Here is an 18,951-nt window from a genome sequence, read left to right on the forward strand (position 1 = left end):
GGGTATGTTAAGAAAAATTAACTTTAGGAAACTGCAAAATATAAGATATAACCACTGTCTGCTGACATATCTTCTTCAGGTTGGAAACAGAAGAACATATTTTCTATAACTCTTCTTTGGTTTGTTATTGAAACTGAGAAATTTTCCTTTTTCTTGCTAGGAGATGATAATTTATTTTTATTTCTGTATATTGCCTACTTACTATTCCCCAAACCAGCTTATAAACTCGCAATATTTAATTAAACTGACTGATTCTATAATTTCACCTTGAGCTATCAGATTTCCTGGAGGTCTGTGTCACCAAAAACTGACAAGCTTTAGTATACATTTATTTATGTGCATATTTTAGGGGAGGGAGCAGAATCAAAATTGCCAAGTTTCTCAGTTAGAAGCCTTATTTATTTGTATTTGAGGTTAGAGCTTTTTAAGGCTTGATGTAATGATAATTTGTTGTTCAGAACAAAGTTAAGGATTAGTTTTGCTTATGGGTGTTACTTTCTGATTGAATTTCCCCAAAATAAGAGTTGACTGTCTTTGCCCTGCCCTGTCAGCATATAGCTATTACTTTGTTGTGGAGTACCAAGGTATACTTATATAATCTTAATTAAAAAGGAAAGAATGTTAAAAGCAGGCTGTATGAGTAGGTTCACATTATTGGTACTATGTGAAAATGAAAGATTTTTCTACTCGCAGTCACTTCTAGAGTAGCCAGTTTAAACAGATGTCCCACTTCTAGTGGAGTTGGCATTGGGCTTTATTTTTTTTCCCTCTTGCATCTTATGCATATATAAGTAGATGCAAACTCCTGGAGTAAATAGTAGTCATTGAATATATGTTGTATCATTTAATATATTTCAAGACAGTGTGTTTTATTACTGAACTTTGGAAAAAAATAGATGTGATCATTGTAGGAAGAGCAGTTGTGGGTAGAATATAACAACTTGCACATAGCTGTAAATGTGATTCTCTTTTGCTTTGTTTTCTAGGACTTTTTGCAAGAAGGAGAGCCAACATCTGCCCGCTGTGATGACTTGGCAGCACTGAAGAGTAAAGGCTGCCCCATGGAAGATATAGAGAACCCCAGAGGCAGCAAACAGGTGCTCGAAAATAGAGAAGTAACAAATCGTAAGAAAGGTGCTGCAGAGAAGCTGAAACCAGAAGCCATTACACAGATCCAGCCACAGAAATTATCACTGCATCTAAGAGTTGGTAAGGACAGTTTCGTTCCAGTTTTGGGATGATTCTCTGTCACCACCACGCCTGCATTTTTTGATTTGTGTCTGTAACCATTTTGTTACAGAAATGACTATTTTTCAGATAACAGGAATGATAGCAGAGCCATTCAGTTCAGCTTCAGGTGTTTAGGTACTCCAAATACTGTTTGATTTTTGAGAAAGATTAGATAGTATCACTTGTTCTATTTTCCCAATAGAATTTAGGAGAAAATTGATACAACATGGATTGTTAGATATATCAGAAAGGTAAAACTGTTTTGTTTTCAGTATTTTGTAGTTGATTTTCTACAGTGTGCCTGTAGGATGAAAGTAGGGGAGTCAGCAAAAACTTCAAGTTAGTGGAGCATTTTCTTTTGCTTGAAGTTCTGCTGTTTCCTGAAGTCTGCATGTCTGAACAAAGTGCTTTTGCAGTTATGCAGCACAATTTTTGGATTACTACGTAAAATACCTTCCAGAGGCTAAAGATGTGGGCACAGAACCACAATAATGAAAACACAAAGTAGTTGTGTACCATTTCTAGCCCCTAAAGAGAACTTTATCTAGTTCAAATGAGGGAGGTGGGGAGGAGCAGGGCTAGTGGCTCAAATGACCACAATAAAGATTGTCCTCAGGGAGAGTTCTTAGGTACTGTAGATACATTGAGCAGCTGCCTTGTGTTTTCCTGGAAGATGAGCTTGTACTTGGGGTCAGCTGCCTGCTGGTAGTTGCAGTAATAATTGGAAGGTGATGTAAAGCAGGCTCAGCATGATGTAGAGAGAAAAGTAATGAAAATTATTTTGCAATTTTGGTATGGCTCCTATTTCTTTCTGATGTGAACTTTTTTGCTTCAAACCAAATTATTGTTCCTCTGCTGACACAGAAGTTTCTTCATCAGAATATAGCAGGGACCTGGACAACCAGAATCTAATTACCCAAAAGATGTTTGTAAGCACTTCCATTGGTATTAGTTCTCTGAGGGACTGAGAACTGCAGAGAGATACTTGCTTTCTGTGCAGACTTTTTGAAATATTAGCTAAGGAAAATCTAAACAGATTTTTGTGCTGACTTTTTTTCCCCTTTGTTGTTTGGGGATTTTTTGGTGAAAACCATGTTATGTGACTTAGCCATTTAATGTTTTTCTCACATTACTAATTTTGCTGATGTTTAGCAAATGTTTCCTAATTTTTAAGCAAACTTAAGTAGCAGCAATACTGCCACTTAAGCTCAGTGACTGAGGAAAGGGGGCAATTCTATTGATTTAATTCCATATTTCATATAAAATGGGCAAAAGAATACTGTTCCAGTTTCTGGGAAGAAGGGGTATGTGGTATGTATGTGCAATCCTTCTGCACTGTCTTTCAGCATCAGAGTGAGACTACATTCTTCTGTAGGTAAAATGCAGGGTCTGGGCTTACAGTCACAACAAATACTGACTTGCTGTTCTCTCACTGCCATTTCTGTGCTCTGAGCTTGGTAGATGCAAAGTAACTTGCAGTATTCCATCCAGAATTAATTTTTCTTTTATAAATCTATTAAAACAATGTGGTTTTTTAACTTTTGAGAATTATTGAAGTCATCTTGGATGAAAATAGATGTCAAAAATTTGTGCCATTAGGTGTTACAGGAACCTTGTTAGAATGACTACAACTATGAAGATTTAAAATTGCAGCAGTTATAAGAAGCTTGGGTTTTGGCATGGGAATTTTTCTGTGGGGAGATAAAGCACCTCAGAAATACAAAGTTGAACATTTGAAAGAAAGACTTGTTGAAATTTTTTTTAAATCATAATTTGTTGTTAAGCATTTCAGTCAACAGGAGGAAAAAATAACTCACCTTAATAACTCCCCTTTAGCAATTCAAAACCTTCATAAGGATTTACAAGCCTTTCCTTAGAAAGGCATTTTTCTTGCCAGTGCAGTTATGGAATTTTTAATGGTTTCTGTTTGTTGTTTAATCTGCAAAACAGGGGAACCCCAGACATTTTCATTAAAATTCAAGAGAGCTGAAGACTACCCCATTGACCTTTATTATCTTATGGACCTCTCCTATTCTATGAAAGATGATTTAGAGAATGTGAAAAGTCTCGGAACAGCTCTGATGTTTGAGATGGAAAAAATAACTTCAGACTTTCGGATTGGTAAGAAAGATTTGCCTATTCTAAAAATACAATAATTTTCTTCTAAGTTTCCTTCCTGATGTTTTTTACATTATTGTAAATGAAGAGTATTTTTTTTCAGTTTAGCAGTATTATGGCAGATGTTTTAATACATAGGACCCATTGAACAGTGTAAAAGTATTTGGCATTGGTGGAGAAGGTGGGACATAAACAAGTAAAAGAGCTATTTCTGATGTCAGTACAGCTATAATGCATTTGAATTCTGTTGTGTGATAATAGAAATGAGACTTCCATTCTTCAACTTACAGAGATTTTGTTGTTCTTGTCTTAGGCTTTGGCTCTTTTGTGGAGAAAACTGTGATGCCTTATATAAGTACAACACCAGCCAAACTCAGAAATCCTTGTACAGGGGACCAGAACTGTACAAGTCCATTTAGCTATAAAAATGTGCTCAGCCTTACCAGTGAAGGAAACAAGTTCAATGAACTTGTAGGTAAACAGCACATTTCTGGGAACTTAGATTCTCCTGAAGGTGGATTTGATGCAATAATGCAGGTTGCAGTTTGTGGGGTAAGTGTGTATTTATTTTTTTTACTGTTCTATTAGATGAAATTGTTTGAATGCAGCCTTAGTGTTTTATGGTGGCTGATTTTTGAATATGTCACCTCCTGTGAGCAAGACAGGGTAGGTGAGGAAGAATTGAGTGAGTGAATGAAACTGGGAAATGTGAAGGTGCCAAACAGAGGTTGTGATCACAGCACATAGGGACAAAGCTTTTAAAGTTTGCTATAGAAGAAGACTCAGGTTCTGCTTAAAAGTGTATGAGATCCTGAGGTAGCAGTTATTCTCAGATCATTTTAAAGGTCTGTAAGCTTCTTGTGGTTGCAGAAATTTGGTGTGTTGTGACTTTTACTAGTTTCTCAAAGTAGATGGAAAACTACTTTTTTACTTGCTTTTGAAGGCCTAAAGATTACTTGTTTCTGTCATTTTTTCAGACTGTTCTATGCACCTGTACCAAATGGATTTCCAAAAAAAGCAATACCCAAGTTTATTGCTCTGTTTCCATATTATTTTTGCTGTTGATCAATGGATTGAAGACTTTCTGAAATGATCTGGAGTCTTGATTTAAAAGTGCAGTGTTTATCATAAGCCTTATAGGTTTTTTTTGGTGGTAACTTAGTATATGACATTTCTGCATGGTCATCTTTCATTAAATTAGCTAGAGCTTCAGCTCCGTGGATAAATTTTTAAAATTAGAAAAGGGCAATTTATGTAATTGAACAGTTGTGAGCCAGGATGCTGATGGGCCAGTCCTCTGGCAGGCACTGTGCTGGTGCAGATCTGCACTAGGTTGGCAAAGCCTGATGGTTACTGAGAGTCTGGTGCTGGGCAGCTCAGAACTGCAGCAGTGCTGCACACCAGTGTCCTGGGCTGCCTGCTCATGGCAGGGGGGTGGGACTGGCACTGAAGAGCCTGATTTCTAACCCCTGTCACTCTTCAGATACTCCACTGAGAACTGTGCAGGGTGTATCTCAAAAAGAATCTTTTTTGCCTTTGATGAAAAACCTGCAGCCAATATTTTGGAGCAGACATTAAATGAAACACAAGTGTTTCCAAGGTTTACATGAATTAATGTTTTCCAGGGTGACACTTTTGCAGTGTGACCTCTCCTGAGTCTCTAACTTTCCATGCACTTCTCTCTCAAGTGTTGGTTCCCAATGCTTTAAAATAAATTGGTACAAAATACCAAAAATATGTTTGTGTTTTTCCCAAGGAACAAATTGGCTGGAGGAATGTTACAAGACTATTAGTGTTTTCCACGGATGCTGGTTTCCACTTTGCAGGAGATGGTAAACTTGGTGGAATTGTTCTGCCAAATGATGGGAAATGTCATCTGGAAAATAATGTGTACACAATGAGCCACTATTACGTAAGTCATTATATCATCTTCTAGGGAAATGAATATTTTATGATGCTTAAGCTCAAAAGAACTCGTTGGGTCATCTGATACGGTATCAGACCGCTATGTCTTAGAAAATTTATCTGTTTACATAAAGTGATTTTAGTTAAACTAAAGCAAATGTGCAAGAATTAATCTAGCCTTAATTGGAGATTTTCAAGAAATGGCAGGTTTCATGCTATGACTATATGTTGCTGGATTTTAACCTTTCTGATGACTAATAGTCCTGTATGCTACACTGAATCACAGGATATTCTGAGTTGGAAGGGGTGCACAAGGGTCATAGAGTCCCACTCCCAAGCTGGACTTGTATGTCCACTGGAAAACTGATGATTGTGTCATTATTTTATAATTTCACCAGTCTTCATTTTCAGAATAGTTTACTAGTGAAAAATACTGTAAAATATCTGCTTGAATGGTTTTTTAAGACTGAAGTCTTCTGATGCAAAGTTTATGGTAAGAGTATGGTTAACATTGTCTTCGTGGTTTATTGGGAGGGAGTTCAGACAAAAAATGCAAAGAGAAAAAATTACCAGATGGGGTAACCACAATAAGGTTCACCAAGTTTGTGTGTTCATATATTCATAACTTGGAGTGAAAATACCACAATAAAAACCTAAAATTAATTCGGTTTTATTTTATAATTTCTTTGTGAAGCAGTACAAAAAGTAGTGGTTTTGAGGCGCTGAAGATAATTTTCTGAGGACATTGAGATTAAGGATTTAACCTTTTGTATGGCATGGAATGTGATAACGTCCATGTGAAGGAACACCTATCTTCATGAGGCATATATGAAATCTTACCAATGCCTGTTTGTTTTCAGAGGTTGTTTTGCTTTAGAACTGTGACATGAAGAGTTAGGAGTTCTATGTATGTTTCTAAAGATGATTTGTTTTTATGATCTCAGAATCCTTTTTATTATTTTCTAGCAACATGTCTCAAATTTGAATTTAATTGTATGCTTGACTTTTTTAGGATTATCCCTCTATTGCTCATCTGGTACAAAAACTTAGTGAGAACAATATTCAGACAATCTTTGCTGTTACTGAAGAGTTTCAGGCAGTCTATAAGGTAAAGAAATTACTCTGAAGTCATTAAAATTTACTTACTTGAAATTAAATTAATTTGTGGAAGTAAGTGATCATGGAAGTAATATTTTGCTACCCACATACTTTGTTATTAAACTTTTTTATTTCTTCAAATCAAAACTGACTCTCTGTGTAATTTCCAGTAAGAAAGTGCCTCTTCTCCTAGCTACTCTTTATAGGTATGACTGAGTGGAGATCACATTTGCAGTTCTAATTTTTGTCAACCTTTTTACATCAAAATAGCTGAGGGGGGTGTGGACACTGAATCAGGGGACACACTTATGAAAGAACATATTTTGTCTCTTTTGTTCTATTTATGTATCCCATGTTTAAAATTAACTAAACTGCTGGATATGATTGTGCAATAGGAAATGACTTTGTAAAGGACATGCATATTTTTCCTTCTTTTAACCTGTTTTTTTTGGTTTTGGGGTTCTTTCTTAAACTGTATTCAAATTTTTGTTGGAAAATGATGCCTGCCTATTTTTAATGTATTCTAAGTGTGGTTGAAGAGAGATTGTGGTCAGCTTGTACAAGGCTTAGTATTCTCTTACCAAATGCAGAGTTGGTGCCAGTAAGGCTGTGTATAACCTCAAAAATTGTGTTCATCACTGGCAACGCAGCTTTATTTTCTGAAGTACTTGACTAGTTAATCCACTAATGCATTATATCACCATTTTTATTGCAAATTATACTCTGTTTGTTAGTAAGACTGTACTTTTCCTTCTTTTTTGTCAATATTGAAAGGAACTGAAAAATCTGATACCAAAATCAGCAGTAGGAACATTGTCTTCAAATTCCAGCAATGTGATCCAGCTGATCATTGATGCATACAATGTAAGTTCAGATTTTATGTATTAATTTTTCTTGCTCGTAAGTTTTTCAAGCAGAGACTCTAAGGTGAATTAGTTAGTGTTCTACACTATAAATACCGTCCATTGCTGTAAAACATTGTAAACATTAAACCTCTGTGGCAGTAAGAGGTTAGATGAGGAAAAAGATGTGCTCTTAAAGTCATTTAAAATGGCATTACAAGGAAAGCTAAAATTCACAACCAAATCCCACAGTTTCTTCAGCTTCTTCATTTTCACCTTCCTTCCAACTGTTAGCAAAAAAGGCCATTTTGCCGGGTTTGGCCCCACAATATTTTCTTCATTTCTGCATTGTGTGTAAATGAGCCTCCCTTCTCCTGTGGAGGATGTGGGGTAAACAAGTGCCTCCAACATCTGTGGAAACCTGTCCTGACCTTGTAACAAGCTCAGACATGGGAAAGAGTCACCACAGAGTGACTTTGGGCAGCCCTGGGCTGGTGTTTCTCAGCACATTGGAACTTAAATAATTCCAGTGTGCCTCTGGGGTTGGTGCTTAGACTGGGCATAGTTGTGTAATGTCTGTTCTTCAACAGAACACGTCTGCAACTCAGTTTGAAGTTAGGTAATAACTGCTGTTTCAGTCCCTTTCTTCAGAGGTTATCCTGGAAAATACTAAGCTACCAAAAGGAGTGACAATCAGTTACAAGTCTTTCTGCAAGAATGGAGTGAATGACACACAAGAAGATGGAAGGAAGTGTTCTAACATTTCTATTGGAGATGAGGTAACTCAGAGCAGTGCTGCTGCTCAAATACAAAATGCATTTAAAATGTCCAACACAGCATTTCTTTTAAATAGTACAGACAAAACTCCTTGTAGTAACATGACACTCCTTATTTTTTTAGGTTAGATTCGAGATTAATATAACAGCTAATGAATGTCCAAAGAAAGAACAAAATGAAACAATTAAAATTAAACCCCTGGGATTCACTGAAGAAGTTGAAATTAATCTTCAGTTCATCTGTGAGTGTCAGTGTCAGAGTGAAGGAGAACCTAATAGTCCAGCCTGCCATGCAGGAAATGGAACATTTGAATGTGGTGCCTGCAGGTAAATAAATACACATTTTCTTTATTTTTGCAAAAGAGGAATACGAGCAAGATCTTTGTTTCCTTAATTAGGGTTTACTTGGGTTCCCTAATTTTTTTTTTTTTAAAGAGCAAGAATTGCTGTTACAGGCCTGTTTCTTTTAGGATACTCTGAAATACTGCCATATCTCTGCAAATAATCCCTGTGCTTAAATATTGATCATTAGATCAGCATTGTTTTATGAGTCAGAATTCAAACTTGGCCTTGAGTCAGTACTTTAAAGGATATAGATCAGTTTTTGGTGTTCCTTTTTAAAATCAAGAGAATAGATCTTCCCATCTATGTGTAGAAGAACTTCATGTACTTGGTGTCACTGTCACTGGTGTCCACTTGGTTTCACGTGGGTGAGAACAGGCCTGTGGGTAAGCACAGACTTTTTTTGTAGGTGCAGCAGCTTCTCAATGATCTGTTGTCTCTGATGGACACTGTGTACCAGTCTGTTGATCACTGATGGGAACAAGAGCAACCTCCATTTGCTCATCTGTATCTTACCCTTGATGATGAGAAGTGCTGATCCCTGAAGTTCTCAGTTTGGCAGCTCTGAAGATCATCTACTCTTCTTAATTGATGTTCATAAAAGCCTTTTCATTGAAATACGACAGCAGTTACAGGGAACAGTTGTTGTCACTTGAGAAATAATTACTGTTCTGTCACATGAGAGAGGGATTAATAATGATTATGTGACAGTTTAGTTAGAGGGAGTGACACATAGTCTCTCACCTGGAATTTCAGAAAAGATAATCAGCATAAAAGCAACTTAGTCCAGTTTGCTCCAGTGCCTTCAAGAACTGGTACATAGTCTGCTGGAAACCTCATTTGAAGATTAAGTTGAAACATCCCTTGAGAGAGTAGGCACTTTTAGTGCTGTTCTTTGTGCTATTCTTGTGGACTTTTTTTTTTGTGTCTTTCAATGAAGGTTACATTTTCAGCCATGCTCTTACCTTGCAGATGTAATGAAGGACGAATCGGAAGACTATGTGAATGTAGCACAGATGAAGTAAATAGTGAGGATATGGATGCTTACTGCAGGAGGGAGAACAGCACAGAAATCTGCAGTAACAATGGAGAATGCATTTGTGGACAATGTGTGTGCAAGAAAAGGGAGAACACCAATGAGGTGTATTCTGGCAAATACTGTGAATGTGACAACTTCAACTGTGATCGATCAAATGGTTTGATCTGTGGAGGTGAGAGATGCTTCAGCTTTCTGCAGGCAAAGCTGGTCAGCACTTCACAAGTCTGTCTTCTCTTCTCTACCCAGCAGAGTAGGGATACTTAGCTAAAAGATCAAAGCCACTTGATAGCAGAGATGAGGATACTCACAGATTTAGTGATTACAAACACTTGTCTGTTAATAAAACAGCCCTCTGAACATGTAGTCTGTTAATGCATATTTCACCTCCTTCAATCACAGCTCCAAGAAGAGTGTAAAGTGAACTTGACTTCTGCTGTTTATTACAGAATTACTCTCAGGTATTTCAGTAAAGAAGGCTGAGACAGCTGTCCTGAGATTGTAATGTTGTACTGGCTCAGTGTAAGCACTGTGTCAATAGAAAGAGAGAATGCCCTCAGCTTACTTGTAATAGTGAATGCTTGACTTTGGTGCTTGACAGGATACCAGTGAACTGCTTGACACTGTTCTGAAAGGTAAGTGAAGACCAGAATGTGCAAGATCCAGAAAAACACTTTAAGCACTTCAGGCAAGACTTTGATGATAGTTAATTCCTGAAATCAAAAGCAATTTAAAAAGCCATTCAGCAGCCACTGTCTAAATTATTTTGCTGCTTTGCATGTGGAAGTATTTGATAGGAGTATAACTCAGTACTACCTCAGTGTTGTCTGTGCTGCAAAAATAAAACAGAGAAGCCACTAAGCTCTGAGTGGTGAGATCACCTCATTTGTCTGATTTGCTCAGAATCCAGTATTGCTCTGCAAAGGATGGGAGCAATGGTGGTGATGTTCCAGAGTACACAGTGACAGGAAAGTGTTGACTGAAACACTTCATTCATTGGAGAAGGAGGGGTGTAGCCAAAGACCTTTCCGTGTCATCCAGATCAGTATAAAGGCATCTTGTTGCTTGTGCAGAGAGTGTAAGGGGCATGAAGTTGGGTTGGGTGTGTGAGGTCAGGAGTACAACAGCTGAATGTTGGTGTCCTGTGGAGCCAAAGCTTTCATTTTTCTGTGTTTTGAATACTCTGTTAGTGCACTCCTTTAAGTCTTGCTTTATACATTTGTATAGTGATAGATATGAAGACGGGAGCATGGAATTTATCTGTAGTGGTCTACATCCATCCATATTTTCATATAGCAGTCAGTGCATGCCAGATTGTGAACTGGAGCAGTGCTGTCATGCTTCTCCACCCGGGGGATATGGTCATCACATTATACTATTCTTGATCTGATACTCCTCCATCTTGTTATTTTGTTTACGAAAAGAAATCCAGATGTATAGGAGAATGGGAAAAGGGGACAAATGCCTGCAAGTTGTCTTTCAAGGAGCTAAAATTTATTTTGTACCTCTTAATTCATTCTTCATTGTCTCGCCATGGTTTCTTTTTCTTTTATGTACCCTGAGGTGGTGAACATTTATTTCTCACAGTCACAGATGTTTTTTTATTGGACTTGATTTCATTGCAATACCTTTCACTGCACAGGAAATGGAATCTGCAAGTGCAGAGTGTGTGAGTGTTTCCCCAACTTCACTGGCAGCGCCTGCGATTGTTCCTTGGATACTACACCGTGTATGGCATCAAATGGGCAGATTTGCAATGGAAGAGGAACCTGTGAATGTGGCACCTGTAACTGTACAGATCCCAAATTCCAAGGCCCCACCTGTGAAATGTGTCAGACTTGCCTCGGTGTCTGTGCAGAGCACAAGTACGTACCCAGAAAACCAAGTCCCAGCTTCTGTGTGTTTTGAGTTTGTGATATGTGAGAATTTTCAAAACAGAGCCTTTGATAGTTAAAACTTCAGCTAAGATTTTTACTTAAAAGAAATACTGAAAGTACTAACTTGACAGTCAATAACTAAACCTAGACCTGTGTGGGCCAGTGAAATTTGCATCCTTCCCTTTGGAAATCCAGGTTTCTAGAAACCTAGTGTTTTCTGCATGAAAACTTTGAAATATGTTTAGGATTAGTGGCTAAGAGGATTCCTGTGCAACTCACTTTGTGCTGAGAAAAAAACCTATTTTTAGTGTAAAAATCCTGTTCAATATGCCTTTTTCAATGAATTATTCAGTGATACCCCACTGTAAAGCTCATCACTGAGTTTGTTCTTTTTAACCTGTGTGTGTTCCACTCTAAGTACCCTGTTCTTACAGTGCCTTCTCTGAGAGTATTCATTTCCCAGACAGAGGTGTTGAAAAACTTTGGGGTTTTTTCTGTCCTTCAAACCTGTGGGTCATTCAGGGAAAGAGGATTTTATGAAAAGGACTTTTGTTAATCTCAAGGTGTATAAATGTTTTGACTGGTACAACGCCATGTCTTACCTTATTTTTTTCCTAACCTTTATGGCTAAAGGGTTGGGGTTTTTTGCGTGTTTTGCCCTGTGTTTTGTCCATAACATTTCTTGAGATTAAATGCTAGAAATCTTCCATGAACACATTCAGAAGCACTTTTCTGTTTTGTTCTTGCCCAGGGACTGTGTTCAGTGCAGAGCTTTTGACAAGGGTGAGAAGAAGGAGACGTGTTCGCAGGAGTGCATGCACTTCAACATGACGCGCGTGGAGAGCCGCGACAAGCTGCCGCAGCCCGGCCAGCCCGACCCCCTGTCCCACTGCAAGGAGAAGGACGTGGATGACTGCTGGTTCTACTTCACTTACTCTGTCAACTCCAATGGTGAAGCCAATGTCCACGTGGTGGAGACCCCAGGTAGGAACATGATGTTGCCTGCTCCTCCTTTGTTGTTGATTTGTGCGGTTGTTGGGTGCCTCTGGTTGGTTTGGGTAAGTTAAATGCATTCAGAAATGGGCGCCTGTTACCTGAGTGACACTTGTGCATGTCCAAGTGGAAAAAAAAGTAGAAAAAAGTTTTAGAAAAACATGTGTCTCCCTAGATCTAGATTTTTCAAACCCTTGGGCTGATAGAAACAGATTCTATTTTTTAAAAACAAAAGGTAAATCAGATATGCATATTTGTTGAAACATTTCCTGTTTGCACTTGATGTACTCTGACTTACTTTATCTCTCCTGTAGCAAGTCCTATTTAGATAAATTTGATAACTTTTTTAACTACACTTCTGTCATAAACAATGGTGTCTGTGGGGTTTTGTTCCTTTTCCTTTTCTTGATAATTTGGGATCAGTCTACATGAAATTGTGTACTATGCTGCAAACTGCTTGAATTTTTTTATGCTGAGAACCTTTACTTTGACTTGACTGTGGTACCTTCAGTAATAGATCCCAAAATAATTTTGTTTAGTTAATCCCTAATAGATCAATCTTCGGATAGGAAAAAGAAAGTGAGAACAATTCTATAGCTCCATCGGTAATTTATCTTTTCTTTACCAATAGTATTGATAGTTTGAATCACTGGATATTGCATCTAACAGTGCAGAATTTATGGTTCTGTACATTAACAGTTTCTGGTCTCCTGATTTTTAAAAGCCTGATAGAAAATGTACACCTTAGAGATTTAGTGCTGTATTATATACATGAGGAATTTTCAGAATGCTCATTTTGATGATCATTTCTTAACACAGTCCAGTGGCTCTTAGAAATAAATACTTCTTCAATTCAGAATGTTTTAAATTCTCTACCAAAGTAGTCCACAGTAGAGAGGAGCTCTCTCTCCTAGGACAAGCTGTATATGCCCTATGCTTTTGGGGCCTGACCTTTTCATGTTCAAACTGCCTTAGCTCAAAGGTGAATCAAGCCCATTGTGCATGAGGAGGCACCTTAATTTGTGCCATGCCAGTGCTGAAGGACCAAGCTCTGGCCAGTAGAGCTGTGTTCTGTGGAGCAGACATTTGTTCCTTACTGGCTCCCAAGGAATTCCTGTCGTGTCCCTCCCCACTTCCCTGACTCTTGCAGAGGCAGCTATAAAGAGGGGAGTGTGGGGGAAGCTGTGTTCTATCCACAGTTGTTCTGTTGCACAGGACTTGCATTCATTTGCTTCTGACTCCTTCAGTCTGTGCACTCAGCTCTGCAAAAGCCTTTCTTCAGTTTGTGATGATTAGGAATTTTATGTTAATAGTGGAGTTGGATTTTGATTTGGAGGATTATTATTTCTGTGTCAGCCACTTTAAATCACCTTGCACCTCATCACAGTCTACAGCTTCCTCGTGAGGGGAAGAGAAGGGGCACACACACACTGATCTCTGTGGTGACCATGGCAGGACCCAAGGGAATGGCCTGAAGTTGTGTCAGGGAGAGTTCCGGCTGGATATTAGAAAAGGTTCCTCACCCAGAGGGTGGCAGGCTCCCCAGGGAAGTGGTCACAGCACCAGCCTGACAGAGCTCAAGAAGTGTTTGCACAATGTTCTCAGGCACAGGGTGTGATCCTTGGGACTTCCTGTGCAGGGAAGGAGTTGGACTCAATGATCCTTGTGGGTCCCTTCCAACTCAGGATATTCTGTTTCTGTGTGTGGGGCCTGTTCTGCTGGCTGGAATTTGTGCTGCCACAGCTTTGACTTGGAGCTCTTGCATGTTTAAATAGAGTTGCTAGTTATTTTACTCTTAATATTGTAAATAATTCGCTTAAGGGGTAAGCAGTGTATAGACTTTATCTTCAGAACAGGTTGTTCTGTTGCTAAGATCAAACACAAATTAGAAGAATAAAAATAAGCTGGAATGTTACAGGATGTACATATTCCAAAAATTCTGTTGTTTGAAAGAAAAGTAGTATTGGCATATTTGATATTTAAAATATTGGCTTCAGTACAAAATCAAACATTAACAGGTTCTGGATATGCATTACCTTTACCATTTTGGAAAATCATGTTTCCCTTGCTTTGTTCCCCAGAATGCCCCAGTGGTCCTGACATCATTCCCATTGTAGCTGGTGTGGTTGCTGGAATTGTTCTTATTGGACTTGCATTATTATTGATTTGGAAACTACTAATGATCATTCATGACAGAAGAGAATTTGCTAAATTTGAAAAGGAGAAGATGAATGCCAAGTGGGATACGGTGAGTCAAGAAGCTTTTCTATGCACAAAAGCTACAATAGTGGAGGAAAAATAGAAGATTTTTGTTCATGTGCTTTAAAGTGTTTCAGATTATAACCAGCCCTCTTGGAGAGGTGTTTCTTGAGGCAGAAAAGAGAGTAGTTGCTCAGGTTTAAATAACATTTCAGAGAGGAAATGTGATGGTGACAGAACAGTTCAGCTTTGCAGTTCTACCACACTTTACAGCCTATGATTAAAACGTTTATTACAAGGATGAGTCACTTCTGTAGAAAGCGAAGAAGAAAATTTTGCAGTGATTGAGGAAATCTTGTAAATGCTCACACAGGGTTAGTTGGGAGACTTCCATAAAGTCACAAAATCATGGCTGGTACTGGTTTGTTGAAATCTTCCCAGCTTTTTGTCAACAGAGAAATGTGCAAGGAAAGCAAGCCTGTGGTCTGTGGCTTCCATAGGCTACGGAGTCGCTGCTTCTGGGCAGGGTCAGGAGTCTGCTAATCAAGAGCCCCTTCACCACAGTTCTGTAGAAGACAACACCCCATGGGCTTGATAAGAAAATATCTTTTTAAAAATTGTCCTAGGAAGCCTTTTGGTTTTATTTAAGAAAATTGATTATTCTCACACTGGGGAAAAAATTACTAACATTTTATTTTATATATAGCATGATTCTTTTTCAGTGATAGTTGAGAATGTTGCTTTTTTTTTCCTGTTGAATTATTCGACATTGACCATTTCTTTTACTTCAGCAAGAAAATCCAATATACAAGAGCCCTATTAACAATTTCAAGAATCCAAACTATGGACGTAAAGCTGGTCTCTAAGTCTCAGTTTGTATCTCCTTTCATTTTCTTTCCTTTTTCCCCCTTTGCATGTACTTCATACTCACTGCGTGTCACAGTCTGTTAATCACAGTTTGAGTCTTGCTCAGTGTATCTTCCTTCTGCTTTGATTGTGGGGCTTTCAAGAATGCAGCTTGAACATTTTTAACTGGTTTTGACAGTGAGATTGCTTACTTACTAATACTGTCAGTACTGGCTTAAACTATCCTGCAAGTGATTTTTTTAGGTTTTTTTCTAGATGTGTGGATACATAATAGAGCAGCTCCTAAGACTGAAGAATATTTTTGGATTGTAGAGAGACACACAGGAGATGCTTTGTCTTCTAGTTCTTCAAATCAGCAGTCAGTTTGCTTAAAATCAATATTTTTGCTAAGCTAGATTAGATACTCTTAAAATATCCAAGCTATAAATATCCCTGTTTTTATTGGAATAGCTCTGTGAACATGCAGAGTAGCATTACTTTTTTTTGTCAACTGCTTTGGCTTCTTAACGTAGTATAGACCTAGTCTGTAATTAAGCTATGAAATGCATATACTCTACTAATTTTATAATTAAATATGCACCGTATTTTTTTCATCCCTATTTCTATTGAAACTGGCAATATCACAGTCCTTGTAACCTCGCCAGCTATAGGGTGTCCTATAGATATGGAACATTAATAGGACAGGAGGAAATATTCTTGTCCCCTCTAGATGCATTTTTCACTCAGTTTCTACTCCCTCCTAAACTCAGCCTGAACACCTCATTTGGTTGGAGCTGCTGAGTTCAGTTCTCTTCACACCCAACACCCCAAAGTAACAGCAGTGTCCAGGAGAGGATGTCAGGGAAGCACCAGGGATGAGCTGATGCCTTCTGCAGACTCAGATTGCCCTTCCATGAGTGCTGGAGGTGTTCTCCTCCCTGGGACCCCCAGCTGCTGGGGAAGGAGGGAAAGGGAGGCTGACATGGGGAATGGATGTCAGAAGAGCTCTAAGAGAAAGTAGTGCAGAGGTGAGATTGGAGGGAGGGGAATGAAGAAGTTGTGAAGGCAGCACATCCATTAAACATCCATGGAGTTTTTTCCAGAAGCCTGTGGAAAGGAAGGATCTGTATCTCTAATTTTATACTGTGTGCTGTCTTCCTTTTCAGCGTTTTATTCAAAAGCTTTTGTAAAGGAAAAATAAGGGGAGAAAGCAGAAACTGAGAATATTTAAGCTCTTACTGTGACAACAGTTCCAAATACTTTGTGTAGCATTCCAAGCCCTTCCTGATGAATACTTTCCTTTTGTCTTCACAATCATTTCACTTTGCAGTGTGTCTAAAATGGATTGTAAACAACATTCCTCTTGCCTGCTACATCAACCACATTCACCTCCCTTTCATTCTTCTTCCCAGAGCCAATTATTCTGGGGAGGAAATTGAGTTTTTGGTCCTTACTAACACTTCACATACTCCATCTGGTGAAGTCTGTTACCTGTTCTACTGCCATTCACTTAATTGTGTACTTTCTGTTGCATGCAGGACAAGCACCTAACAACCCATACGGTGTGTAACTTCCATTCTGTGCTCTTGTTCTCTACCCTGTGACTCTTCAGGATGTAATGTTTGGTGCTGCCATTTCTCCTCAAAATGTATTTCCTGCAAAAAGCTTTTCTCTGGTGTAAATGGAGAGATTGACTTCTGCCTTTTTGGCTCGCTCAGATGTGAAGGTTAAAAGTGTGAAAGGGTGTGCTGTGGGTTTTTTAAACATGACTTTATAATTGTTGGTATTCATAGAAATATTAGAAGTCTGGGGAGAGAGGGAGGTGGGTTTGTTCTTACGGACCACTGGAAAGGAGGAGGTCAGAATTGTCAAAGTAGGTGAGCCATGAGGTGTAAAACAAGTTCCTGCTTTTCCCTATAGATAAGATTTTCTGGTGGTCTTAGATTATTGCCATAGACTCTCATTTAGATGAAGAGTTGCCTTGTAATATCAAGGCAGGAAAGTCATCTGAAATCCCATTATATGAAAATCACACCGTAGTAGATTCCCTCCAGGTGTGTGAATCCACAAATTAACTGTGTGCAGTTTGTGTGACCCCTCCCCTGTCCCACAGCCATCACCCACACACGGGCTGAGGCTGTGTGGTGAGGGAACTGCAGCACCTGGAGTTTGCCATGGACCAGGTACTCAGGTATTTCCCTGGTGCTGCTCCATGGTGGTGCAGATGATGCCACAGCATCCCAGTGCTCAATGCTCAAACAGCTGGGTTTGCCCAGGTTCTGCCCCAACCAGCCATAAAAACTTTTGTGCAATCATGCTTGTAACAAATCTAAGGATAAATTTCTTCTGGACTAAAAAGCTGTGCTACAAATTTAAACCACAGAGCTGCTATCTGTAGTGAATGCCATTACCACCCCTGCATGGGGATAGATTGTGCATTGCTAAGCATCTTCAAACAGACTCCAAATTCAGTCGTCTTGAATTTCACAAGTGATAAACACATTTGTATTGGACACTAATAATAAAATATGGGAAATTTAAGAAATTTAGGTCTATAATAATTTGCTTAGCCTTATTAGCAGCTGGTTAAAATGAAAAAAAAAAAAAAAACAGAAACAGTTCAAAGCGCTCAAAATCGCAGAGACTTGTCCTTCTCCTGAGTTGGGTTTTATTCCTGTGACTTGCCTTGCTGCTGAGTGATGGAGTTGCTCTGGGTGTGGGAGCAGAGATACCGTGTTTTCAGTCCCTTTCCTGTGAGTTGTTGTGTTCAGTGAGCGCTGGTTTGTGGCCCAGGGATGGATGGATGGACAGACGGACGGATGGGGCTGGTGGCGCCCTCTGGCGGCCGCCCGGGCACAGAGCCGGCCCCGCGCTCCTGGGAAGCAGCGCTGGGACAGCGGCGGGGCTGGAACAGTCACAGCCAGCTCTTGAACAGCGTGTGCATGAGCTTTAACTCCATTTCTTACAGTGGCTTAGGTCTTAAACCCACCATGGAGGTAATTCAGTGGCTGTTGAAACACTGAGCCCCTGCAGCAAAAGGAATAAGAAGGTTAATTGAACACAGAACTATTCTGTGTGATAGTTTCATCTTTATGTAACACTGGACTGAACTGTTGTCCTTTGAACACCCCAGTCTTTTAAAGACTTTTTGAAAGTACCTCCATCTTTATTTTGCTCAGTATTTCGCTGAGTCTTGTATGTGGTTACTGTTTGTTAGTTTTAATTTTGGTTTAAGTGTGCATGGAGTTTTCATTTGTAGGGGTATGTGGCAAATGTGTTTTCCCTAACTCTGCATGCTTAAACCAGTGAATTCTCTGCAGTGCCATGAATAAAAGGGAGCATTTCAAATCATACTATTAGTCTAAGACGTCAAGTTTGGAATCCCATGTTTTAGTGGCCAGTGAAAAAATTGGAATGCTTCTAATGTCTGAAAATATATACTCTCTGCCAGCTGTGAGGGGCCCTGAGTGAGGGGAGCATCATGTTGGATTGGTGGATATTTATTTTAATGAAGAGCTGTCTGCAGGAGACCCTGCCAAGCCAGGCCCAAGGCAGGGTGGTTGGGGTGGCTGGAGCAGCCAGGGCTTCACTAGAAGAGAGCAGGGAAGGAACCTGCAGATCCATCAGGTGCCTGTGTTGCAATTGTAGGCAGTGGAACCTGCAGATCCATCAGGTGCCTGTGTTGCAGT

General features: G+C 39.2%; 1 protein-coding gene across 3 annotated transcripts in view; it reads left to right on the forward strand.

Annotated features, from left to right (window-relative positions):
- ITGB1 (integrin subunit beta 1) overlaps positions 1-18,951 on the forward strand; it is a 43,808-nt gene that overhangs the window by 21,092 nt on the left and 3,765 nt on the right. Inside the window, exons 4-17 of one of the 3 annotated variants that reach the window (XM_064703989.1) lie at positions 987-1,209; positions 3,181-3,351; positions 3,662-3,900; positions 5,105-5,260; positions 6,266-6,361; positions 7,126-7,215; positions 7,832-7,972; positions 8,094-8,296; positions 9,284-9,522; positions 10,990-11,212; positions 11,976-12,208; positions 14,299-14,465; positions 15,208-15,288; positions 16,801-16,825. In XM_064703989.1, the coding sequence (XP_064560059.1) occupies positions 987-1,209; positions 3,181-3,351; positions 3,662-3,900; positions 5,105-5,260; positions 6,266-6,361; positions 7,126-7,215; positions 7,832-7,972; positions 8,094-8,296; positions 9,284-9,522; positions 10,990-11,212; positions 11,976-12,208; positions 14,299-14,465; positions 15,208-15,282 (2,256 nt within the window). In that variant the 3' untranslated portion in view covers positions 15,283-15,288; positions 16,801-16,825. Of the gene's footprint in view, positions 1-986; positions 1,210-3,180; positions 3,352-3,661; positions 3,901-5,104; positions 5,261-6,265; positions 6,362-7,125; positions 7,216-7,831; positions 7,973-8,093; positions 8,297-9,283; positions 9,523-10,989; positions 11,213-11,975; positions 12,209-14,298; positions 14,466-15,207; positions 15,631-16,800; positions 16,826-18,951 lie in introns of those variants that run through there. The other 2 variants (XM_064703988.1, XM_064703990.1) reach the window with 2 other exon arrangements.

The sequence above is a fragment of the Zonotrichia leucophrys genome, chromosome 2 (assembly GCF_028769735.1).
Source record: "Zonotrichia leucophrys gambelii isolate GWCS_2022_RI chromosome 2, RI_Zleu_2.0, whole genome shotgun sequence".
In the NCBI taxonomy this organism is placed as follows: domain Eukaryota; kingdom Metazoa; phylum Chordata; class Aves; order Passeriformes; family Passerellidae; genus Zonotrichia; species Zonotrichia leucophrys.